The 14,997-nt window shown below is 35.2% G+C and overlaps 1 protein-coding gene across 2 annotated transcripts; it reads left to right on the top strand.

Moving 5' to 3' along the window:
- The first annotated feature begins 309 nt into the window (after nt 1-309).
- On the top strand, nt 310-14,782 carry rump (heterogeneous nuclear ribonucleoprotein rumpelstiltskin). Of its 2 annotated transcripts, XM_071593964.1 has the most exons (12): nt 310-439; nt 1,718-1,947; nt 2,837-2,991; nt 3,477-3,758; nt 4,320-4,473; nt 6,759-6,917; nt 7,024-7,089; nt 7,364-7,402; nt 7,503-7,556; nt 8,989-9,521; nt 9,603-9,738; nt 14,271-14,782. In XM_071593964.1, exons 1-12 carry the CDS (start codon nt 399-401, stop codon nt 14,324-14,326), a joined length of 1,905 nt encoding a protein of 634 aa, XP_071450065.1. In that variant the 5' UTR covers nt 310-398; the 3' UTR covers nt 14,327-14,782. The 2 variants fall into 2 exon arrangements, with proteins under 2 accessions (XP_071450065.1, XP_071450066.1); XM_071593965.1 differs by lacking the exon at nt 7,024-7,089.
- Nucleotides 14,783-14,997: the final 215 nt, after the last annotated feature.

Genomic DNA, 14,997 nt, shown 5'->3' with positions numbered 1-14,997 from the left:
AATTTACCATATCTATCAACAACTTTCCGATTACTACAAAATCCTTTAACAGAGTTCAACAATGACCTGGAAACACATCTGGACGTACCGACTTCCACCTGACTTTTAATTTACGTAAAATCCAAGATGATGTTTTTATCGTTCACTGTCATAAAATAAAAATAAAAAAATTTTACATTTGAAAAATTTGTCTCAAAATTATCTAGCTCTTATATAGTTCATGTTGGTTTATTGCTCATTTGACTATCAATCTGATTTGAACCGCTTCCGTTGCTTCAACGCCGTTTACAACAATTGAACCACGCGTAATCAAACGTCGTTGTGAAGTTACTCATCTGGCGTCTACCGGAATATTTTACTCAAGGGTACCTGCTGAAGTAAAGAGAAAACCATTGAAGATGTCTGAAGAAAATGATATCAAGCCAGTGCGTTCTGAAAGGTAATGTTGCTTATAAATATATTGTTTTCTGTGGCGTATATGAACTTTGACGGCGTCTCTGTGGATGTTTCGGATAGCAGTAATGGCGGTCAGAATGCCGAAGTAACGAATTGTGCCTAAGTGTTATGTTATATATGTTAGTAAGGTTGATGAGGGTCAGTGTATGTTATTTATTTCAAATTAACTTCATCGTTTATTGTTTAAAAAGGTCATTGTTTGGATGAACTTAAATAATACAATAGAAAGGTGATCGCCTATGTGACTATGACCATATTGTACTCTTGAATGTAAATAATGATAGCGTGGTAATACATTTTGTTGGTATGTGTATTTTGTTTAAAAGATATTTCCAAAGTTAAGTTTTTGACTAAGATCTACGGAAGGGCTGTGATTTCCGAATTCGGTACACGTAACCACGCGGCCAAGATTTTCGAGATATGAGGTAGTTTTAATAATGTCTGATGACTTTTTGCGTTTTTAGTTCATTTTTCCTCATCTACAATAGTGTATTAAGGGAATAAGACGTTTTGCTTTTGAGGATGCTCCACCTAATTAATCGTTTTCAGAAAATAATGGGGAAAATAATGAATTTTGAAGCTTATCAGTATTATTTTACCGTTGGTAAAAATTGTTTCTAATTTGAATATGGACCCAAGATGGGTGCACCACAAGTAGCTTTGATTTGTTTAGCTCATTGTGTCTAAATTAAAAAACTCGAAAAGAAATTTTGCTGCTAGATTGAAATAATTATGTTAACTATGGGTTTTGATTTGATCATCATGATAATCTCTTTGGGATGGCAGCAGTGGGAAGATGGCGGTTGTGTTAAAAATGTATCAACGTGGAAAGTGCTTATCCCTGTAAAATTATGCTTTTTCTGTATCACCAAAGAATTAAATAGGGTTTGTTAAGTTGGGGAGTTGGTGATAAATGTAGCGGCAATGCGAAGGAATACACTTAATATAGTTCTGTTGAATGTTCCTCAAAAATGTTGTGCTAATTTTTTGTGTCCCACAAAATGATACCACCGTAATTGTTTTGTTAGACTTGCTGATTGCTCAGTTTGTATTTTTTAAATATCTTATGCCATTCGGTGAATTAATATCGAAAGTGGCCCGTCGATCTGTATATCTAAGAGATAATAAGCCAAAAAGAGACTGGGTAGTGCGGTATAATTCCATATATTTGATAAATTGTGATCTCTTCAGGGGTTTGTCGTTAAAGTAATACGTAGTTGTACGAAGTTCATGTATTTACCCCTGACATTTTCTTATTAAGATCTCCTGTAAAAACTGATCGCACCGATGATGACCGCAATGAGAGAGGAAGGGAGAGGGATCGCCAGAGAAGAGGTGAGAGACAAAGCAGATTCCAGCCCAGAAGTTCAAGTGGAGGGCGAGATCGTGACAGGGGAGGAAGAAGAGCTCCTGCAGATAGAAGAATATACATCTCCAACATTCCTTATGAATTCCGTTGGCAAGAATTAAAGGATCTCTTCAGAACCGAAGGTGAATTTTATACTTGACGTTATGCAGGATGTATACCGTTAAAATGGTGGCTTTTTTTAGCCTCTGACTGCTTTTATTATTGATGATGTCAAAGTAAGTTCAAAGGGTTGCTACTGCATTCTTGTTTAATGAATCTCAAAGTAAATTATCGTATTTATTACTTCTGGGGTAATATCTTGTTATTGCAAAAATAATACTTATCCCTGTATTAGACAGAAATGGAGGTTGATCGATTTCATTCTCTGTTTGATTCACTTGTTGGCCGTTATTTTTATATCCTCTTGTTATTATTGTTACTAGGATGGTAAATGATTGATTGTATATTTTATAATATCCAGTGACTAAACTCATAAATATTAAAAAGGAGAAAGAAAACCTTGGGCTTTAAAAGTTTCAATGTCAATCACAAAGTTATTATTTAATTTCAATGCAGGAAAGTTCGATAAGCTCGTTTCCTGAATAAGCTCGCAGAAATAGATTTTTTTGTTTGCTATTGCCATTTCTATCTATTAATGTTTGCATTTATGGTTACTGAATTAACATTTGTCCCTCAATAGGTTTTTCTTGCCATTTGGTTTTAATGTTTGACTATTAGTTCCACCCAAACAAGGCTCCCTAATTTGACAGTTAATGTATTTTGAATACATCTTATAGATATGTTTACTCTGTGAAAAAATGTACGCTTAAAATGAATCTTAGTTTCCATAAAATTTGTGTTTATTTCAAGTAAGCATTAATCTTTTATGAAAAGATTTTAGAATAGTATATTTTATGAAATTCAAGTAGTTTTTTGATCCATTAGAGCCTCTCTAAGGGTATTAATGGGCATCTTCATCAAAGGTAACAAATGAAAATTATATTAATGTATTTTTGTTGTATTGGTTAACAGTGGGTGAGGTTGCATATGTGGAACTGTTCAGTGATGATGGAGAAAAACCAAGGGGCTGTGGTATCGTCGAGTTTGAATCAGCCGACTCAGTGAAGAAAGCAGTTGAGAAGATGCACAGGTTTGAGCTTAAAGGAAGGAAGCTTGTAGTGAAAGAGGTTAGTGCAAAATACAGGAAAACATTTATAGGACTAATTTACATAACTGTTAAGGTCAGGTTTTTAAATTGAGATTATTTGTGGCAAGATGGACTTCACTAGATATTGATTACCATTATAAAATTATACTTAAAGTTTTGAAGAATTCATTAAATTTGGGCAATTGATCAAATTCTTTCTGTCAAGCAAGTGAATTTTTCATTATTGATACTCAATGACTTGCTTTACTGTGCTTATTGGTATTCATCCATCCTCACGTAAAGCTATCAGTTGAAAAGTAAGCTATCATTAAGATTGACAGATTTGGTGTGTATACCACTTGCCAAATATGAGTTTGGTTAACCCATTCATTGAGAGGAATTAGTCGGAAACCCAAGTAAGATCTAAATGAAACTCAACCCTCTTGAGACAAAAGTCTTTAAAGGACATAGTTACCTCCTATTCATTTCTCTCGTGTGACCTTACCACTATACATTTAATCACAGGATTTTGATGTCGAGAGAGACAAATATGGCAGGCCAATGAAGGGAGGATCTAGTGGAGGTGGTGGTGGAGGTGGAGGCAACAGTGGAATGGGAGGAGGAAGCAGTCGTCCTAGGGATGAGCCACGATCAAACTGGCAGCCACCGGCTCCTACCCCAGGTCCCATTGGCACAAATTCCTCAGCAATTCAAAACAAATGGGGGAACACATATGGGTTGAGTCCACAGTTTTTGGAATGTCTGGGGATTAATGGACCACTAGTCAGCAGAGTATTTGTTGCAAATGTAAGTATATTTTTTCTGTGGTTAGTAACATTAAGATAGCATGTGGTTTATTGTTTATAGCGATTTTTTGGGATTTTTAAAGTCTTTGCTTAACTTAACACCATAGTTTCATTTCATAGACTTCCTGTTGTTGGGAGGTAGATTAGCTTGAATTACATTGATTGTTAATTAATTAATATGTTAATAAATGGTTTCATTTTTCAAATTAAGTTGAGTTTACTGTCTTGTTGACTGTGTCACAATGTTATCCCATTTTTGAGCTCTTGTGGTTAATATTATCTTGGAAAATATTCATTTCACGTTATCAACATATTATGAGCAGAATTATTTCATGCCTTTAATACCTCGTGTATTCAATTCTGATTGAAGTTACGGAACATATGAGTGAAAGTTATTATCATAAAATGAGGGTAGTAGTTGAAGGGATGGCGTAAGCCTTATGCAACATCAATCAAATAAAAATAGTGTAAAATGCTTTGTGAATTAGGTTAAAATAGGCAATTTATGGAATTGATATGCTAATTACTATCTGTTATTTTTATATTATTGTTTTTCTTTTAGTTGGATTATAAAGTTGATGAAAAAAAGTTGAGGGATGTCTTCCGACTTGCTGGTAAAGTAACTAATGCAGAACTCAACAGAGACAAAGATGGGAAGAGTCGAGGCCATGGTGTGGTTGAATTTGAGCATCCAGTGGAAGCTGTGCAAGCAATTTGTATCCTTTTAAATATTTAAGTATATATATGATCGTAAACTATCCTTGTTATGAAAGGTCATCTTATAATGTTTCCTATTGCTCTATTAACTTCCTTTGCATCTTCACTAAAATTAAATATTTGGATGCAGTGGCAAAGGATTCATGCGGAAGGAATGTTCTGTCACTCTGTCGTGGTTTAGAAATCCACACAAGCTGAAAATGGATCAGCACCGTTGTTGAAAAACTTAGTGATGCTGGAAAGAAATCCCTGGTGGGTGAGTGTTGATTAGATGTTGAAGGTTTAATCTTCTGAGCAGAACTCGTGCATATTTTGTTTGCTGCCATCCTTTTCTTGAGCTCATCAGGATATCATCATCTTGGTGCTGAAAATTAGAATTGTCGTAAGGTGTTTCTATCAAGTGTGCATTTTTGTGCTGCTTTGATCTGGTGGTCTTTTTGTGCATGCTAGTTATTGGTCCCCCAGGGAGGTCAGAAACTTATTAGATCTCATAACACTCGCCATTATATCTGTCGTTTCAATTCACAATCGTTCTTGATGTCAAATAGGATTTTTGTTAGGATGCCACAGTATGATGATTGGTCATCGGCCATTATGCTTTCATTGTATGCGCATATAATCTTGCCCAATAAATTATAGGGTTTTATCAGAGCAAGGCTTTCTTTTTTTTTCTTCCCCAAATGTCTATCTTGTATTCAATTGTTTCCGGCTCAACTTTGTGGAAGTTCCTGTTCATTAAAAGAAGAAGACAATCCATATTTCCACTGTTCCTTATTTACTTACTACTAGTTTACATCTAAGGCGTCATCAATGATGCCTAAGAGTTGAATCATCTATTCCTATCCAAGAATTGGTGTATAGGTACAATATGGGGCATGCCATTAGATAATGCGTATTGTTCACAGCAGAAAAGTGATGAAACAGTAATAATAAAAAGCAGAATATTGCATGAGTAAAATCACCAGTTACTCATTATATACTAAACATGAAGCAAAACAAAGGTAGGCAGTATGCATGTAAATGAAGATTCATGTGTATCATTATTTGTCATTAATAAACTTTGGTTTAGTAAGACAATTTTTACAGGATTTTAAAAATTGGTGATTTTTTATTTATTTGCTTGCGGCAGGTTATTGGATAGTCTTGGCCCCATGAGTGTCAGGCCTGCTGCTTTTGTTGTAGTGTGAAGGTCTGATTCTGTTATAGTTAGGTGATTGCAGCATTGTTGTTGTTGTTTGGTATTCTGATTTGTGCTATTCCACCCCATTTGCTAATACTGTCATCATCTGCACAATTTCCAAGGAATTATTCTATCAAGAGATTGGGTAATACTCCAGCCAGTTCTCTGTGTTAAAGAGAACTACTAGGTCATCTATAGAGTGGAAAGCTTTTCTGAGGTCTAGGAATAGGCAAATTGTTTCTATGTTTTGCATCAAGATTTTTCAGGATGGAGGCATGGCCTCACAAGATGATAAAATGGTAACCTATATTTTTATTCATCTAAACTGATTAGGAGACATCATTTTTCCCAAGGTATCATATCTTCTTTTTGTGAACTTAGTCCAGTCTATGGTAACAGTCATTTCCAATTTGTCTTATTTCCATTTACTCTTTGTCTTCTTGAATTATTCATTTAGTCATCTAGTATTGCAAGTTATCAGATTGTATTTGCATTACTGAGATACCAAATTTTATACCCAATTTTGATTTTAAGGGTTCCCTCTCCGTTCCATAAAGCTTCTTGTACACATCGATTTGAAATATGTTTTTAAGTCCACATTCTCACTTTGTAATCATGTATTATATGGTGGTGGTAAATTGAAGTATGTGCAATTCTCCGTAAATTATCAGTATTACTAAATAATTTGTGTAGTGTGCTTCTAAATTCATTTAGTGATATATGAACTTAACTAAACTATTTAATTTAAGGTTTAAATGTTATAAATGCATTATTTTAAATCTCAGTTGACATTGTTTACAATTCCCAATGGCTGCCTGCGTCAACTTAGTTATGGCACTGTGTATCAATGCCGTCAGCATACCAAAGGAATTATCTTCTTATACACCAGAAACAGCTAACTCCATATTATACAAAGTTGCTCCGAGTACATTTGGCCCTATTATTTAAACAATGGTATGGAACTGTTACTTTTGTTGGAAGGTTTTGGCTTTTTATCCCAATTGGTGACAAGGATTGATGGAATCCATTGTCAGCCAATTGTTCAAATTTTTTCTGTTATTTTGTGTAGTGAAATTCAGGAAAGATCCTTAATTGTAAATTCAGCAATGCTTCACAATCAGCTGCTGTATGACAGGAAAATGACTGTGAGAATGGACCGTGTGAATGAAAAGCCTGAAGGCTTGCCATCAAAGTTACCTGAAGGCCTGCGTGGGATTGGTATGGGTCTTGGTGCCGGAGGAAATCCTCTTCTTGATGTTTCTCGTAAGTAATTTTAATGCTTAGGGTTATTTTATGTAATAAAGTCATTTGTCAAGTAAATGGTAATTAGTTTCATACCATCTGATAAAACTTGTTGTCCACATGGTAGGAAACTTACCTACTGGCCCTCAGTCTAACTCTGTGGGAGCGGTAACTGGTGCTGCTGCTGGTCTTGGTATGTACCTTTAAGTCATGTCGCGAATGCCTAACCTGATCACTTTGCCATAACTTCTTTTATAGATGTTTAAAACTTAAAATTCCCTGAATGTGAGGTTATTTCCAATCTTGTAACATGTTTTGCTGTATTTGTAAATAAATTGCCAGTGTATATTCATCAGGTGTTTTTTTTTCCTTAGCCTCTTTCTTTGTTTGTGTATGCTTATTAATTAGATGCTGATGTCTTATTGTTAAGATTTGAGAGATCCTAATTGTGTGATTATTTATTTCAGGTGCTGCTGTTTTACCTAGTGTGGTTTCGCCATCAATGGGTAAGTTAAGTTGACTCAATATGATGATTGATGTATTTGAATCTGTGGTCGTTACAGGGAGACAATGGCTTCTATTTAATAAATGACTTTACTCTTGTAGGACTGAATAACAGTGGTCGTTTTGCTGACAGTCCTCCTCTGCCTCGAAGATCAGGTATGTATATACTTTATGATAACTTACAACCTTAGTCTACCTCGTTTTAAACTAAAAATTTCTCCCAATCTAATTTCTTGAAATGTAAGTTGCGCCCTTGATGTCCTAAGTGATTTTTTTCATGAAAGGTAGCTGTTGAAGATTTGGTGTTTTTTTGCTAAGATTCATGGAAACTATGCCCAGTTTTTCTGATGATGTAGTCAGTACTATGGTGCATGACATTGTATTAATGATGCCAAGTGAATTAATATTGTAAAAATTGTGATAATTCAAAGGATTCTCATTTCCATGAATGTAGAGGTAAATCATTTTCCCTGCATAAGTAAATGAACGTAGCTCTCAAAACCAAAATGCTGTGAATTAATGGTGATAATAAGAATTTTTTATATACTGATGGCTATAATTGAAAAAAGAACAAGTATGAGTGACAATAATTACTGTTGCAAAATTACTTTTAAATGCAGCAGAAACTGTAGTACTTCAAAATGGTATTATACTCCCAGGATCTTAAATGTCATTCTATCAAACCTATTTATAGTCTTTGTTCCGCAGAAGATCCCAAAATGGACAAATACCCAACCCCTCAATAAAGGCCAGTAATTTTTTGGTCGGAATGTGTAAGGTTTGTCTCATCATGGAGAAGATAATTGTTGATGATTCAAGTAAATGCAAGTGCTAGTATTTGGATGGCTTCATTTTCTCATTGCATTTATTGAAATGTCCATCTCTTATTTAATGTGCTAATTTTATTCAGGCCAAATTAAGGATGTTATAAAGCTGAAATAATGGGCCCTCTTTAAGAAATCAGACATTTCATACTACATTTTTTCCAAATGGTATCTTAATTCCATGTTAAAAAGATATCTTCAAGTCGCTTTGTGTCTGTTGTGACCACATCGCTGAAGTGTGTATTAGGAAATTTAATCTTTTTTTTTTGTGAAATAACCAAATTGGTATTACTAGTTAGCAGTGTGTCACTTGATTTTGTTTTAGAATATAATATTCTGCAATGTTTCTGTTTGTGGAGGGTAATTAATTTTCATGTAACACTTTCGTAATTGTTGCATACCAAATATTATGTGCATTTGTGTACTGAAAAAATCGATTTGATGGTGCAGGGCAACCTATGAAATCCATAATGCAGAGAACATCATAAGTCTTCGCAAAATGATTCTAATTTTCCATTCATGTCCATATAATGCTCCAGCATTTCCAAAGGCATAAAAAATTTTGCCCTGGGTTATTTTTGAAATATTTAAAGGAATGGGTGAAATTCTGCAAAATTATTTGAGGATATCTCTGAATTGCAACAAACTTTTAAAAATTAATGTTGAGCTCATTATTTCCACTCCGAACCGAGCACTTGTTTTTGTATTAGTTAACAAGATTGGCTTGCAGAGAAATGAATTGCCATTTTGTGTTGTGTCAACAGCTCTTGGCTATGGAGGTGGAGCTGCCGGACTCCCAGCAGGGCTTTCAGTTGGGGTGGGTAACCTTGGTGCCCTCACGGGAGGAGGTGAAATTGGTGGTCTTGGGGGTAGCTTAGGAGGTAGTCTCGGAGCTGGACTCGCTGGAGGTTTGGGTGGTGGTAGCGGAGCATATAACTCCGGTCTTGGCAGTGGAGCTGCAGGTCTCGGAGGAGGAATTGGTGTGGGCATGGGGGGAGGACTGGCTGCAAGCCTAGCTGGTGGTGCCAATGCCGGGTCATACGGTAGTGGTGGTATAGGCTCCGGAGGTGGTTCCTTCATGGGTGGTGGGGCCAGTAGCCATTACGGAAGCTCTGTTGGTGGGGGTTATGGCAGCAGTGGCCGAGAGTACAACAGTTCCATGGGTGGCTTGGCTGGTGCATATCCAGGGGCTGTTGAGAGAGACTATCATGGCCCCATCTATGGAGATGGACCCGGACGGGAAGTCGGTGGAAACAATGGAAATGTTCGGCCCATGGACACGATTGTTGTCAAGAATGTGAGTGCCATTTTTTGTTTATCTTTGTTTTTTTTTATGTTGCTCATATTTTTATGCTATACTTTTCTCTTTCAATGCTAGCTCCCTCAAAGTATTAGCTGGCAGATATTGCGTGACCAATTTAGAAATGTTGGTGATGTCAAGTTTGCTGAAATACGGAATAAAGACATGGGGCTCATCCGGTTTAGTAGCGAACGAGATGCTCAGCGTGCAGTCAGTATCCTTTTCATTCTATAGGCTCTTGATTTGAGCAAACTTTCATTTCTGCCAATGCTTGTTAACCTTGTGTGTCTGTCCTTGTCCATTATGTGAATGAGTTTTTCATTGAACATTCCGTAAGGAAGATTTGCTGGGTGGCCACCGACTAAGAAGTTAGAAAAATCTTGAAATTATCCTTGAATTTTAGACTTTTTTGATTACTCATCTTTATTTTATCATTGAAAAATTTTGGGTATCAAGTGCAGAATCATGAAATTATTTTGTCACATAAGGTTGGGTGAGGAACCAATCACCTATTTTGACGATGAATGCATTCTGCATTGGATAATGTGCTGGTTTAGCAGTAGAGGCTGGGGAGATGCATGTTTTCATGACTACCATCAAACTGAAGTGGATCTATTAATATTTTTCAATTTCCTTTTTTTGGTCTATTTTTTCTTGTTGGGAAACTTCAGGTCAAACAGATCTATTTATCCTTCAAGGTTTGATTGTATTAAAGATATGCATTCAATTTTATAGCTGCAAAACCTAGTTGGATGTCAGAAACTTTCCACATAGCCACCCAGGGATTGCGGCTAAAAATGAAGTCCCTACCTTTATCTTCAAAACCACCATATGTGAAAACCCAGGAATATAAAGCAAGATTAATTTTTCAGGATTTAGTCAATTTCGCTGAAGTTAATTTTCCATTTCACCTTCAGTCATTTTATTCCTCTTTCTTCATTTTGTCCCTGTTCTTTTTCTTTCTCTTATTTTTTTCTTCTTAACCCACACCGGAAAGATTTTTATTGCATTACTACACCAAAATGTCCTCCCAACATTGAACAGGACTTCAATGATTAAGTCCTGAAAAGTTTAGAAGTTTCGCACTGCATTGAAATATGCTGTTGCTTTTGGGAATTTGAGTCAAAATTGGTAATTTGATGATTTCCAAGGCTATGTAGCCATGTGTGGACTGAAGGCTCGGATAACATTTTCACTTCATTACTGCCAATATTTTCCATGTATTCCACTGCTGGAATGTTGGTATTTCTTTGCCTGTACTTCTCCAGCTTTGTCATGTACCACCCAATTTTGTGGGCATCTTCATTTTTTTGTATTTGCTCAAATTTGTCGGTGCTCGTTCTTCACAGTTGTTGCTAATTTCATCCTTTTTATGATTACATCAATAAATTAATGCTAACACTAAATGTCATGAATTTCTAAAGCATAGTAATCTCATTTATGGAACCAGTCATTAGGAAAATGTCTTGGCAAAACTCATCACTCATAATGCTGTGATAAATGTGTTAGATTTGTGGTATCTGGCCCAATTTGTGCATGCACAAGCTGCTGCAAAATTAGTTATTCAATGCTTTTATATTTCAAATCTTGTCTAGAAAGCAGTCTTTTGTGAAATTGAGCATATTAATTGATATGCTTTTAAAACCATAGACTTAGATGAATTGGCTGAATACTCATCATGCCATTTCTGACTTTAAACTATTGTCATCTTGACGTTGCGTATCTGTAAAAAATTATTGAGCTGCCTTCCCAAGGTGCTTCTGTTCCCTACCGATCCTTTCATTCCTTCTCGCTCTGGGCTTCCATAGTTTTATGATCTCTACCACTTTTCTTTGTGCTGTTCTCTTCTTAGGTTCCCTACCACGAAATCTTTTTTGGCTTGTGGATGCGTCTTAATGGTTTTCCTCATTTTGTCCTTTTCCTGTTTGTTACTTCTGAAGGCCTCCCGCTTTAGGTGTTGGTCCATTTTATTTCTATCATTCATAAGTAATATATCTCTTTCCTTCTTTTGAATTCTATCATCCTAAACTTCATGAGCATTCTCTGTCTCTCCCATTGGCCTCCGTTCAAAGATTTAGCGATGTTAATTTCTCATGTCCATTTCTTTTACCCTTGAAATTTTATTTCAACTGATATCTTCCCATTTTTGGGTTTCTTTTCCAATTTCCAACAAGTGCTCTGTGAAGATAGTTTTCTGCTTCATTTTGAGTCACAAAATTATTGGGAAAGGGGAAAGAATGAAAAATGCATATTTGTAAAGCCAGGAAAGGGTGAAGATGTCATGAGATTAATTTGAAGGACTTTTTAATAGATATTAGAAGTCATTACTTGACCAAACCAACAAACCTTGAAAAAGTTATTTTTATCTATTAGATGTAGAAAACTTCCTAAAGTTTGGAATGGAAAATCTGTGGCCACCCTGACTAATATATGTTTTGTTATCAGTTCTTCTCAAGTAGCCCTCATTATTCTGAGATGTAAGCTGGAGGGTTGAGTTTGTTTTGAATGGTGAGTGTGTAACTGCAAAACTTTAATGATAATTTTAATTATATTATTGGGAGTATGAAAATGAGCTTGTGTAGCTTTGACATTTGGACATTAAGGGCTCTAATTTGTTCATAATTGCTGGTATAGTATTCTGATAACTTGATTAACACAATGTTTTAAATGGTGCTCTGAAGGACAGTTTAACGTTTTATACCCCGTCCACTTACCCTTTATTATTTTCAAATGCAGTACTCTGTCATTGGAAAGGGTAAATTGAGCTTCTTACAGCCTTGACTGACTATAGTAAATAATATTTCATAAAGCTGTAAAGGGAACAAGCCCATTTATGGCCTTCATTTATTATATTTTCAACCCCTTTATTTAATTTATTATTTAATATAGTCAGTCTACGCTGTAATTGTCTGCAGGTTAGCATAAAATAATATAAAGAACTCAGATTGAAGAGATTCACAGGTTGATGGTTCTGCTTTAAGTGCTAAAAAAGTAACCTCTATATTTGGGAATGGTTTTTTAGTGAGGTGTTATTACATTTACAAAGTGATTTCTTAGCAAATTCCTCTTAATCACTCCTAATTACATTAATTATACATTACAAGAAAAGGTATAAATGGTTTCGTGCAATTAATTTCTCTGATCTAATATGTAAAAGAAAAAAAAGCTCTATATAGATCCAAATAATGCATCTCGGGGTTTTCCAACCTTTTTCTACTCATGATGCCATTTATTGTATTGGTCCAAAAACTGGGTACAGTAATGAGAAAGACAGCAATGAAAGGAACAACTTGATTGTGAGACCTGAGCCTCCTTTTTTAGATATGATAACTTTTTTTAATAACCGGATGTTCTCTATTTATTTACTCAGTCGCATTAGTCTAGTAAATTTAAAGGTAGTAGTTTTCATTTCTTCTCATTCAATTTCAATGTTTTAAGTGGAATAAGAAACCTTTCTAAATTCTTTCTTTTTTGTAACTATATTTTCCCGCAAAGATGGTTATGTTCCAAGAGATATTGATTTGCCCCTGAGGGTGGAAATGTTTGTGCATTTCCATTCTAAGCATCAGAAACTCGTTAATATGATTCAGTTTTCTGAAATTATCAGCAAGGTATCCAAGATTAGCCAGAGCTTATATATTCTTGGCATTGATGTTATGTCTTGTTATCCAGGTTCATTTTTTCATGCATACGGATTACTCATTTAATTTAATGTAATTTATGAGCATGAATGACATTTGCAGTGGTATTCTAAGGAAGTAGCCCCATATATGAGATTAAAGTTTTAGGCACTACAATATCTGGTGATACTTTGCAAGAAATAACTTAGTTTCATTTCTACTCTCCTGTAACCCAGTTGTTTTCATGATCCCCATGGGTTGGAAATCCCTGTAATGTCATAAGATTTGAAATTTTAGTTGCCCCATGTGTGTCATTGTAGCTAATTTGTACTTCCAAGTAATTTTGCTTGTTCTACTCATGCTGTGCAACTCCACAAGCTTAATAAATTTTGGATCAAGATCTTAGTTGAAACGTGGTTGTGACCAGCATTTCATATGTAATTTAAGGTTTAACCTTTTCATTGATAATCCAAGATAATTTCCCATGGTTATCCAACACCCTTTGAAAAAGCAGATAGATACTGGGTTTTTCACTAGAGCTTATGCCTTTGCTGGGGCTTTTGAAAATTTTCCCTTCATTTTTTTGTGACACCCAATTTATTTTAGATCAATTCACCTCTGTCATGCTTACTTATATTTTGATTGACTTCTATATTTGTTCCTGGTATCAAATATTTTACAAGAGCTAGAAAAGAATTGAGTGTGTATCTCAGTGAATTTTTATAATCCAAATTAAAAATTCCCCGTGATAAAATATAGGTCTAATTAGTGGGTGCTGATAAGTTAAAATCTCCTGTGTAATACGAACCATTTTTGGAATAGGAAGTTACATCTTACTCTCATAACTGTTCTTTGCACATCATCTTTCAAATTAATAATGAAAAACAATCTTGGAAGAAATTCATGTCATATTCTGGGGAAAAATGTTTTGATAATCCAACTTCCAAAAATTATTGGTTTTGTGTTAATTTAAATGGTGAAATATATGTTGTTAGCTATTGACTCATGTGAATATCTTCAGTTATTTGAGTGAACGTTATCTCCAGTGCATTTCTATGGCTTTTCACAACTTTTGTTCTCCAATAGCATTTCTTTTTGAAATTGTATTTCCTTAGCTGCATTTCAGAACTAATGGATCGAACCCGCTTTGAAGGACATACAATTGACGTCAGCCTTTTTTAAAAGGTAAAGTAAAGATGAAGCATGCAGAAAAGTTGCAGATGTTTGTCTTTTTGAAAAAGTACCTTGGACGTTATATCAGTCTTTGGCAATGAGGATATTGTTGCCTTTCTTTTTTGAGTTCAGTGCTCTGGTCACCCTTCATGCTAATGGATTCAAAAAAAAATATATTGGAAGATTTAGGCAGTTGGAGATGACCATTTTTATGCAGTGTTTCTGAAGATGGATTTAACCTAGTAATGTTTCATCAGGCACTGCAGTAGTTTTCTCCTCAAGTGGCAGTTGTTTTTATTTCCAGTTTGAAGAAGTGGACGTGTTCATAGAAGATCAGTTTTTTATGAGAGTAGGGTTTGAGATGACCACTTTATGTGAGCTCTTCGGTAGAGTTTCTTTTATTAGTAGGATATTGTACACCACTGAAGAAATTTGCTCTGTTGTAATAAAGTGTTTGAAATATTACTCGGATTGTCTTTTTTTGTTTTGTGGAAAGAAGTCTGCTGTGTTGGTTCGCTGTGCATTTGATTTGTTGATTGGGTTCTGTTTTTTTCCAACTGATGTCATCCTTTTGGATTTGCATAAATGGATTTGAGATGGGTCCTTTGGGATTTATTCCTCCTCTAAAGACGACTTAATTTGCTGAATGCTGTGGAATATTTACATTGGAAATAAGGGTA

This window comes from Hetaerina americana, unplaced genomic scaffold (assembly GCF_022747635.1).
Source record: "Hetaerina americana unplaced genomic scaffold, ioHetAmer1.1.p SCAF_6, whole genome shotgun sequence".
Lineage (NCBI taxonomy): Eukaryota > Metazoa > Arthropoda > Insecta > Odonata > Calopterygidae > Hetaerina > Hetaerina americana.
Note: the sequence above shows the minus strand (reverse complement) of the source record. Positions and strands in the feature narration are given on the sequence as shown.